This window comes from Saccostrea echinata, unplaced genomic scaffold (genome assembly GCF_033153115.1).
Source record: "Saccostrea echinata isolate AGI-Se365-2 ecotype Australia unplaced genomic scaffold, CSIRO_AGI_Sech_v1 ptg000001l, whole genome shotgun sequence".
Classification (NCBI taxonomy): Eukaryota; Metazoa; Mollusca; class Bivalvia; order Ostreida; family Ostreidae; genus Saccostrea; species Saccostrea echinata.
Window position 1 is genome coordinate 52777882 of NW_026889750.1, and position 11786 is coordinate 52789667.

The 11786-nt window shown below is 32.5% G+C and overlaps 1 protein-coding gene across 1 annotated transcript; it reads right to left on the reverse strand.

The window, feature by feature from the left end:
• Positions 1–306: 306 nt before the first annotated feature.
• Positions 307–1366, reverse strand: LOC133198545 (tyrosinase-like protein 1). The gene is made up of 2 exons (XM_061334627.1): positions 1345–1366; positions 307–1106 (listed from the first exon to the last, which is right to left on the reverse strand). The coding sequence occupies exons 1-2, from the start codon at positions 1364–1366 to the stop codon at positions 307–309; spliced, it is 822 nt and encodes a 273-aa protein (XP_061190611.1).
• Between the last annotated feature and the right edge of the window lie 10420 nt (positions 1367–11786).

Below are 11786 nucleotides of genomic sequence, written 5' to 3' on the forward strand. Positions count from 1 at the left end.
TGCAATAGATGTTTTAAAAGTAAGACAAGGAGTAATGATAAAACATTGAGTAATGAGAAAACACTGACTCCTGGAAACACCAGAGGATTATTAAAAATTGAAGAGGTTGTTTACCACTGTCAACCGGTCACACTCGACGCGTGCGATTCGTGTTGATTGGTTTAGAAAATTGAATTCAGAAGCGTATACAAATCAATATGAAAATAATGGCTAAACAATTTGTATTAAAATCATAATTCTATATTCCACATAATGAGAGGGTGCTGTTAGAGTCTTTTTTTTTAAACAAAGGGGGGTTGAAAGTATTTATATTGACATTATTGAGGTAGTGAAATAAACTAAAGAAAACAACATGGGAGTGAACAATGCACTGTGGATACCATCTATTCCAGCTCTTGTAAATTTATCACCTGGAACACATCTGTTGAGAGACTTGTGACATTTCAGGTATTTAGAATGACCACAGTCTGGACATGCAGGCGAATCTTCGTAGCGAACATTTGATGCAAGACGTGCTTTTAGACCGTCTGCATTTGTCATCCAATAGAAACAGTCCATTGTGCGGTTAGGATGGTGACGTTTAATGTCATCCCCAACAATTTCATATTCTTCTTCAATGTTCATAGCCGTTTGTTTCTGAATAAATTTGGTCCATATATAGTCGATGTAAGCATGGTGGAGAAAAAAGACAGGATCACGAGGAGAATAGTCCAAAATGGACATCATACCACCCACCCAATCGTGAACAATATTATGTTGTCCTTCCAATGTGTGGGTATTGTTATCCTTGTTATAAATTATTTGTTTCATGTTATGTACAGACAAGTCATTCTTTATCGTATCGATAGTGTTGTGTGTCATTAAAGTTTCGGAGTTATTGAAATTCAGACTTCTCTGAAGTGTGCAGTTATTGACATCTTTCCAAAATTTGAATGGACCTGTTCGCACAATACCTTTACCATTACCCAAAAATTCTTCTGTAAAAACAACAGACTCTGAAGGAGTCGGGTCGTTGTCCATGTAGTTGTCTAATAGGGAATCCCAATATGGTATAGTCACTTTTTTGTTTTTCTGACGAAGAGCTGTTTCAAATCTGTTGAAAATAGCTGCATTATTAGTGATTTAATTTGATATAATTAGATCCAGGCAAAAGTCAAAAGCTGTATGCAAAAGCTTCAGTTCTGTATATGTTACTATTTTTACTCGAATGAGTTTACCCCTTTTTTGCACTAGTTAATATAAATCTTGAACAAAACATAAAACTATGTTCAAATGATGAACAAAATCTGTAGTCTTAGAAGTAAATTAGCGAAAAGTAAGTGTAAAAGATATAGAAACTCACACGAGAAGAAAAACTCTGTGCCATCCTAAAAAGTTGCTCCCTCTGTGAATGGAGCAAAGAGTCTGGTTGGTGTGAATCATTGCAATTGCGTCATATTTGTTGGGCCATATGCTCTAGAAAACGAAAGTATTAGAAATAGAATTTATTCTTAGTGTTAAAATCGTCAAAAAGTATCACTCACCTCACAACTGATTAATTTTTATAATTTAAAATAAAAATTATTTTTGATTCATTTAAATAGTACAAATTCCTTTAATATAGCATCATCATTTATGCTTCAAAGTGTCTAAATTTTTAATTTTTTTTTTTTTCATTACGTCTTCATAAGTACACTCAGACAAAAAAAAAAGTGTTTTCAATTGAAAAAAAAAAACTTCAAAAACTTCTTTTAAATCTGAATTTGGTCTTAGATCTACCTCAAAATGATTTTTGAGAATAATAAAAATGTTAAAAGATGAGTACATATTTTGACAAATCAGCCTCTCCACCAGACGGACCCGGATTCACATAAGAAACAATTTGTTAAAAAAAAAAGAAGCAGAAAACCTCTTTCTTAAACGCTTGAGGAGATATTCACTTGAATTGGCAAGCTAAAGGCTTTAAAGGATATTTCAAACATGAATATATACATATCATTACCGTGTCTTTTTTCAGGGCCAGTACAGCATCAATGTATTCCTGTCTCTCTGTCTCACTCAGTGTCCTGATCTCCTTCCGTGTATGCTGTGTGTCCGACATTGACTCTCTGTAAAGCTCATAAAACCAGTCCTGGGTAGATTTGTTAAGTGTGCAGAAATAATCGTAAGTTAAATTCTGGCAGGTGTCTCTGTCAAATAAAGTTTCATTGCAGCTAAAGGGATATGTATTCCTTAGCAATCCAATGGCAGAAATTTGTTTTAGAATTGCTAGAATGGCGAGAGAATGTGATATAATTGTCCGAAATAAAACGAGGCTCAGTAGACCCATCATGGCAAACTTTGAAGGAATAGTTCAGAACCGCTACTTTATATGCTCGAAACCTGACTTTTCTTTTATACTGTGTGCTCATCCATGATTTCTACTAAATATGTAAAGACATCGAGTGGTTCTGAGGAAACGTTGTAACTTATTTTGATCCCACCTCTGGGGGCCGTTTCTCAAAAAGGCCTACGACCAGGCTTAAGCTTAGTCCGGACTAAATCAGTGACTAAACCCAGAAATCGGACTAAATTGCGTTTCACAAAAAGGCGGAGACTTAGTCGAGACTAAACTTTAGCTTTAATCTACGCCTCTTCATGAGTAGGCGTAAGTTCTTAATCTGTACACAACTTGAAAAAAGTGGCAAGTCTTTTGATCATAAAGAGTTAAAAGAATAATTATTTTTTACGCGTATGATATAAACACCTATTCATATTCGTATATGATATGTAAAAAAACAAATCGTGAAATATACAATTATTATGTAGGTAAAGAGAAAGGTAGTAAAAACCAGCGAGGATGCAGACTTTTTTCCGTAAAAGGTGGGATGAACTAGAAATTTGTAACTATGAATTTTAAATTGTGAAACTAGGTAAGAAATTAAGAACTGCCAGAGTTAAAAAAAAAAAAAAAAAAAAAAAAAAAAAAAAAAAAAAAAGGCACGCGTAGTATGGGGGAGGGACTGCAACCATACCGCTTTTTGCAGTAATAGTGTTTTCTGTTTAAAATTAAGTTGTAATTTAGGTTGTCCTGCACTTTCAGTATTTGTTTTCTTGTACTGTCAAAGTTTGCTTAATATTTTGGTTACTCCATTACCTACCCCCACCCCCCTTTTCCCCTCCCCCGCACACTTTTTAAAAACGCTGCTGGTTCCTAAATATTTTTTTTTGTTTTGAAACCGATAATGTTTTAAAAAAACTCCTAAAACAATATACATTTGATATATTTTCGATAATGAAAAATATTCGATATTAATGCCATCAACTAATTAAGGCAATGCACTTTTTACCTTAATTTCCCCTTTAATTAAATATAAATATCATAAAAAGAAGAAAAGTAAAATGTTCCAGTAATTAAAATATCGTTTGTATAATACTGTTTTTTCCTATTTCAAAGGAGTAACTGTCATATGGCGTAAGATGTGTCTTTCATTTTTTTAAATAGGTACTTGTTCTTAATTCATTTACAATCTATGGTACTTTTCTCAGACGAATTTTGTTTGAATGTGCTTTTTTGATCGATTTGTGAACAGATAAACACTTTATTTTACATCTGAAAGGAAAGTGGTCAATAAAGTGTTAAAAATGTTTTTGTTGTAAATGAGAAACAGTTTCGAATTTTTTGTCATTAATGCATTATACTCATAAAACATATCAAGAAGAATAAATTTTGCTTATTTAAAAATATTTATGAATATGAAAATCATGACTTGTTAAAATCTTTAAATCTAGATACAATCTTCAAGAAACACTCTGCATCCATAAAAGAAATTAATATTACATGATCATATTCTTAATTAAGGAATGAGTTTAATAGCTACCCATTTTTTACGGTATAAACTGGGTTGGGGCAGTTTACGCTTTAAAAACCGCGATGCGGTTTATAAAAAAGCGTAAACTGTTCCAACTCACTTTATACCGTATAAACTGGGTAGCTATTAATTTCATTCCTTATGATTTAATTTTCATTCATTTGGTGTAAAAAAAAAAAGATGATTGTCCTTAAAAATGACTTCAATTTGTACAAAATTTGAATTTAACGTCAGGCGGATCGATACGTTTTTGATGAACGTCATTGTGACGTAGGCAACCCATTTTATACGATATATAGTAATATTTTTATCCAATCAAATACAGCGTTACAACCAGAATTCAATTATTAAAAATTAAACGGAATTGCAAGATTTAAGGAAAAGATGGTAATGTTGAAAGTTGTAATTTGTCCGATCTAAATAAATCTGATCTCAAATGGAAATATTTTAGAATTTGATAAAAAATACTAGATTGCTTGCCTGTCATATAGTTTACAAGAAATTGTATTAAAACTAATTAAGCTTTTGCAAACCTTTAATAAGAATGCGTGTGCTACTGGATATGCTGTATATGCGTATTTCTGCGTGGAATGTAAATTATCATATCGATATCAATGTAATACTGTATGTTCAAAAGTGTAATATTATGATACATGTATTACTTGAATGCCAATAAGTCTAATTCAGTAAGAAATGATTATTCTGTTACATGTGTCATTATAAATTCAATACAACTGATAATTTTTCAAAAATCTTATCCATATTATAATAATACTAGTGTATGATTTCATAATTGTTAAATTTTCCAGAGGCCCGTAGAACGCGGTGAGGCCAGGGGGCCCCAGCCCTCCACTTTTTTTGCTATAGTAAATTTTCCTTCAGATGTTGCCCCCCCACACACACACACACACATACTTTTTGTCCCTGTAAGGTCGAGTACTGTCCAATTCCATGACTTCAGTCTTGGACAGTTATAATAATTAGGTTTTTGACTTGGAAATTTTTTTTTGTTACATTAATTTGGTAAGTTGCCCCTTACTGTTTGGTAGTTTAGTTTAGTTTTTTGAGATCCCTTGTTGCAGTAGATGCTGGCACTTAAAAGATCCATCTCTGCTCAAAGGCCGTAAGTGCCGAATACAGGTCTAAATTTGCAGCCCTCCACCGGCAAGTGGTGGCTTTTTTTTTTTGGAAGTTGCCCCCTCCACCTTTTAAACTGTTACTACGAGCCTGTTCCAGCCCTTTGCTACTACTTTATGTGTATTTGTTTTAATGTATTTAATATAAGTGAAAAACAATATGACATATTCGAAGGAAAATTACTTAAAATACCCCATGCCTAATCTATTCGAATTGTTCGCAAGTACTTATCATGTTTACACTATGTACATCGTTTGGGTTTTGATGTACGATTGTATATCAAAATATTACAATCGTTCACACGTTAATGTTTTTCTAATGTAATTTGTACCTATATAGATTTTTTTTTAATTGAGCATACAAAAATAGTTATTTAATTTTAATGCTTTGACCTTGAAAATACAGGTGGGCTTGCGGAATATATCTGTTTGAAAGAATGTGAAGAGAGAAAACATGCACGCGCGCTCATGCTTTCAGTGCTTTACTTCTGTATTTAGGTTTAAGTTTGACAATAATTTGATCCGCCACATGTAATTGTAGTCTTTAAACCAAATAAAATACGATCTGCGCATGCTTAGTACTTAGCGGAGAGGTCTTAGGCCCAGTCTTACGCCGCTTTCTGAAACGCGATTTAGGCCCGTCTAAATGTTGGCGTAACTTACTTAGTCGGACTAACTTAGGCCCAAATCTACGACTTTTTGAGAAACGAGCCCCTGGACATACAGTATAACATTGAAATCGAAATGATAATTTACGTAGTCCATGTAAAAATATGCATATACAACATTTCCATTATCACACGCATTCTTATTAAAGGTTTGCAAAAGCTTAATTAGTTTTTAATCAATTTCTTGTAATCCATATTACAGGCAAAACAATGTAGTATTTTTTATAAATTTCTGAAATATTTTCATTTAATATATTTCCAGTCGGAATCAGATTTATTTAGATCGAGAAAGGAACAAATTTCAACATCACCATCTTTTTCTTTCAAATCTAGTAAATCCGTTTCAATTTCTATTAAGAATATGATCATATAATATTTCTTTAATAGATGCAGAATATTTCTTGAAGATTTTTCTAGATTTAAAGATATTAACAAGTCATGATTTACATATTCATAGATATTTTTTTAGATAAGACCATATTTTTCTGTTCTATAAATTTTATATTTAATAAAAGCAATATGAGCTGCATTATTGAGAATTTTATTTTGCTGTTAAAAAGTGTTATTATGATAAATTTGTAAGTAATTCAACCCTTTATTACCAGTAAGACTACAATAAAGTACTTAATTGTTTAAGAAGAAAGACTTCTGTACAGACAAATATATAGTATTTTGTAAGAGATCAATATTGTACAGGATGACAATAATGTAATTTTGCTTCAATCAAAGCTTATAGATATTTATTCCAGCAAATATGAACAACAGAAATTTATAAATGTTCTTTTTTTCTGCCATTCAAATAGTTAATTACAATTTTGCAACAAAAATTTCCGACATCAAAGTTGCAGCTCATATTGCTTTACAGGGAAAATTAAGGTAAAAGGTGAATTAATTTAATTGATGGCATAATTACCGAATATTTCTTATTATCGAAAATACATTAAATGTATATTGTTTGAGGAGTTGTTTTTTTTTTTTTTTTTTTTTTTTTTTTTTTTTTTTTTTTTTTTTTGTGAAAAACATTATCCATTTCAAAAATAAAAATTATCAGGGATCCAGTGTATGTGGGAGATGCCATCATGGGGAAGGGGATAGGTAATTGAGAAACCACAATATTCAGCAAATTTTGACAGTACAAGAAAACAAATACTGAAAGTGTAGGTCAGCCTAAATTACAACGTAATTTTTAATAGAAAACACCATTACTGGAAAAAGCGGGAGGGTTGTAGCCCCCTCCCCAATACTACGCGTGCCTGCTTTTTTTTAAACTTTTTTTTAAACTCTTAGTATCTTACCCAGTTTCACAATTCAAAATTCTTACTTACAAATTTCTAGCTCATCAAACCTTTTTACGGAAAAAAGTCTGCATCCTCGCTGGATCTTTACTACCTTTCTATTTACCTTATACATAATAACTGTATATTTCGCGATTTTTCGCATATCATATATATATATGTACATGACTAGGTATTGTATACGTACAAAATAATTATTCTTTTATCTCTTTATGAACAAAACACTTGCCACTTTTTTCAAGTTATGTACAGACTAAGAACTTACGCCTACTCATAAGCAGGCGTAGATTTAAGCTGAACTTTAGTCTCAACTAAGTCTGCGCCTTTTTGTGAAACGCTACTTAGTCCGATTTCTGGGTTTAGTCACTGACTTAGTCCGGACTAAGCTTACACCTGGTCGTAGGCCTTTCTGAGAAACGAGCCCCTGATGTTTTTGGAGGTCCGTGTTTTTTTTTGCTCCCGAATGGACTTTGAGCCTGAATACTGTTCGTTAACTCCATATTTCATTTCATACAATGGATTGTAATCTATAGAACTAAAGGAGACAATCCTTAGTTGGATTTCAATAAAGATGTACTCCAAACAGTAAGGTTAAATACTAAAAAAAAATATCTATTATATATATTCCATATAAATGCCACTTTAGAATTAATAAACTTCTTTTATAGTTTATATATTAAAGGGGATTGGACACAGAATTGAAGTATCATTTTTTTAATCGTTCTCTATAGTATCTTTACTTTCATGTTGCTAGAGCATTTCAGACCGATTTGTTACAAAAGCAACCTCTTTTACTTGAAAATTATTAAAATACCAATTTTGGGAAGCGTTTAATTGACACACACCCTTGCACTTTTACAAAGTAAAATTTATCCTTAGTATTTAAAAAAAGTGAAAAAATGGATATATATAAATTTTAAAAAAATTAAAACAAAAATCCAGAAAATTCAGCGTATAAATGTGAGAAAGCACACCAGTGTTGTTAATTCGTTTTCAGTGTTAAGTGATGTGTGAAGAGTTAACAGGGTGTGCAATTGAACACACCCGGTTAAACTAAACATCAACAATAACAGGGCACATGCACATGATTACAAACAAAGACCTTTGAGGTAATGATATAAAGAAAAGCATGGTCATGAAATTTTAAGAATTTTCATGTAAGATCAATTCATTAAAGTGAAGTTAATTTTTCAATAAGAATAGAAAGTTAAGATTGTAAACTAAAAAACGGCACTGTAACTGTGTCCATCCCCGGGATGGGAAGATGGAAATGAAATCATTCTAGTAAACATCAGTCAGTACATGATTCTATCCTTTGCAAATTGATATTTTGACGGATTTCTTTCCCTTTTTAATGAAATGTTTGCTGTGCAAAATCACACATTAATCTATTGTATGTATGGCTTTAAGGAAGAGACAAAAATTTTGTGCAAGTATTTTTTTCTTATGCTGCTGTCAAAGATTTTTTTTTTCTTTATATCGACTCTCTTGAATATATTGTTTTTATCCGTGAATAAATTATTGATAGAATTCAAAATGTAAAGGGTGAAGTTAACGAACAGTGATCAAATCTAAAAAAAAAAAAAAATACAAATTTGTGAGCAGGGCATAAAACCTAGATCCTGGAAATTCTAGAGTTGGAATCTGGTGCCTCGGACTAGTAAGCATTCTCCGTCGAAGTGTCTTACACTACAGTGAACCCTATATATGTATGGATCTGAAAGATGGAATAATCCCTAGTCAAATTCAGCATAAAAATAACGGTCTAAGAATGGAATATATAATTATAAAAACACAACTCAATGATAGGCTGTATTTGCAAACAAGGTCATTATAAAGGCCACAAAATTTTCGAAATATTGACGTTTAACAAGGCTGTTGAAATCCTTGTAGCATCAACTTATTTGTCAGTAGCCTGCCTTGGTTAAAAAATTAATCGTACTCTTGATGGAATGTATGGAGATAATAGACGAGATTGCTGATATTCTTGTTTCATCAACTTGTTTGTCAATAATTTACACCGTTTTAGAAATTGTACATACGTAGAGCATGCTCTTGCGTATCGAATCAACTGAGAGATATAAACCCCGTATGCAGGTGATGAAGGTATATTGCTGCATAAGTAAGGGAAGTTGACGATTGAAAAGTTAAAGTCATCACGTTTTTCATAAAGCTTGGTTGTTAGTTTACCATTAACGTCTTTTTCAAGTAAAATATCCAACTATGAAACAGATGTGTCAGACTCTGTGGTATCTTTTGTCTCAAGCTCACCGGGATATATCGTATCGACATAAGAATGGAAATAACAATTTTTTTTATTGACAATACGTCGTCGATATATCTAAATGTCGAGCTGAAGGCCACAGCAAGTTTTTTTTTTCACGTATAAGATTTTAAACAAATTCTCCTTCATATGAATACAAAAATAGGTCTGCTAACAACAGGGCGCAATTGGTACCCATGGAAATTCCAGTAGATTGATGGTAGACCTGGTCTCCAAAAACCACATAGATATTGTCTATAAGAAACTAAAGTATCTTTTTAATATCAACTTCAAAGTACTTGTGTCTACAAACAGAATGTTTTTAACAAAATAATTTTGCAAATGACCAATGACAAGGGAAGTAAATTTAGGAGTTCCATTTTTATTGAAAAAGCAGCTGTCAATATCAAAAAGCCTGGACTTTAATTTATCATGGGGAATGGTTGTATATAAAGTTGAAAAGTCGTAAGTTTTTATGTTGTTGATTTTTGTAAAAATTTTCAAAAGTTCCTTGGAATTTTTAAGTATCCACGTCTGATTTACACCACTTCTGGAATATATTGTTGCACAGTACTCCTGAAGTTTCTCCTTCACTACTGTTAATATTTTAGTGACGAGTAAAGAAAGAGGCATGGCAGAACATTTCCTGGAACCTCTATGTATTAGCATCCACAAGTCATTTTACGTTATTTATTACGCTATGTGACAATATACAAAACTACCAATTTTAAAAAACGTATTTAACACATGTTCATATCTCCTACTTCAAAACCTAATTGAACTGTAAATGTAAATTGTTCAACAATCTAAAAATTATAATTTTGTATTTTTTTTATTGTTGCATATTATTTTAATTTCTTTCAAATGATCAAGCATGTTCTGAATAAAACGTCACGAATTTAACGCGTCGTAAAAACCGCATTCTTTTATTCCGCCGTTTATAGGACAACAGAGGGTATATTCAGATTTTTTGTACAATAGTAGATACTGATGATCATGCTGAATATAATGATACCAAACACGACTAGCCAGATTCGTATATTGTCATAATAATAGATAGCCAAATGTAAGTATTTTTCGGAGAGTTTTTTCACTCGTTTGACGAGCCGGTTGCATGTGTTAGGCAGTGTCTATACGCACGACCGTCGTGCATATAATTTTTCATCGGCTATTTGCACGACCGTCGTGCATATAATTTTTCATCGGCTATTTGCACGACCGTCGTGTATATAATTTTTCAAAGACTATTTGCACGACCGTCATGTGTTGTATTTATCTAATCATCATCACAGGTACTTGTGGACAGGACCCCCCCCCCCCCCCCCCGCAATTCAACCCTGAGGTTTGTTGGACATTTTTTTCACAAATTATATTTATTACACTTATTCATCATGTGTACCATACGAAAAATCGTGAAAACCCCAAAATAATCATTCCACACAAAAATACCCCACTATACATTATAAGAGAGAAAGGTATGCCACTCCGGTTTGTTAACGTTGTACCCCCACTAGTCTTTCTGGGTTTAAAAACATGTATTTATTTTATTTTAACCTAAAATGTCGGTTCACACCGTCTCTACATATATTTCTGTCATAGTTCATGCTATCGGATTGACTCTGCATCTCGTAAGAATCCCACAATTAGTCCTTAAACAGCATTGTAGTCAGCGTGTTGAAAATTCCTTAGGTAAAAGCAACGGAAGTGCATAGAGAATATATTACCTATTATGATAACACCCGAGAGAGATTATTACGTCAGGCCAAAACTCTCTCGGACGTTATCGTAATAAGTGATACATTCTTGGTGTACTTCCGTTGCTTTTACCTAAGGAATTTTCAACGCGCTGACTACAATGCTGTTTAAGGACTAATTGTGGGATTCTTACGAGATGCAGAGTCAATCCGATAGCATGAACTATGACAGAAATATATGTAGAGACGGTGTGAACCGACATTTTAGGTTAAAATAAAATAAATACATGTTTTTAAACCCAGAAAGACTAGTGGGGGTACGTTAACAAACCGGAGTGGCATACCTTTCTCTCTTATAATGTATAGTGGGGTATTTTTGTGTGGAATGATTATTTTGGGGTTTTCACGATTTTTTCGTATGGTACACATGATGAATAAGTGTAATAAATATAATTTGTGAAAAAAATGTCCAACAACCCTCGGGGTTGAATTGCGGGGGGGGGGGGGGGGGGGTCCTGTCCACAAGTACCTGTGATCATCATTATATTTTACATAACATCACTTCTGTCATTCGTTGTTTCGTCCCCGGTTAAGTTCGGCACCCAGTGCCTTTAACCTCAACTGTCCTTAGAAGCATTTTGGGGAGGGATGAGTTGGTAAGAAAACATCAGAAAAAAAACTTTCTTTTATAATGTTAATTTAAATAGAAATGTAGATCTAGTTGGTAATATTAAAATGAAAAATAATCAAAGACAAACTTTAAATTTAATCTTTTCAGTAAGACAAAAATATTTGTACAAATCTAATTAATTCATGCGCTCTATCTTTTGAAAAATGAAAATATGTTATATATATACTGTGAAATTTATAAGAGACTGTTTTGAACATAGAAGTCAATTA

What these genes read in the sequence shown, in the direction of transcription:
- LOC133198545 (XM_061334627.1), bottom strand. Translation starts at nt 1,366, where the DNA reads ATGGCACAGAGTTTTTCTTCTC. An exon ending in GGCACAGAGTTTTTCTTCTC is followed by an intron (nt 1,107 to 1,344) that starts GTGTGAGTTTCT and finishes CTAATAATGCAG; the next exon opens with CTATTTTCAACAGATTTGAA.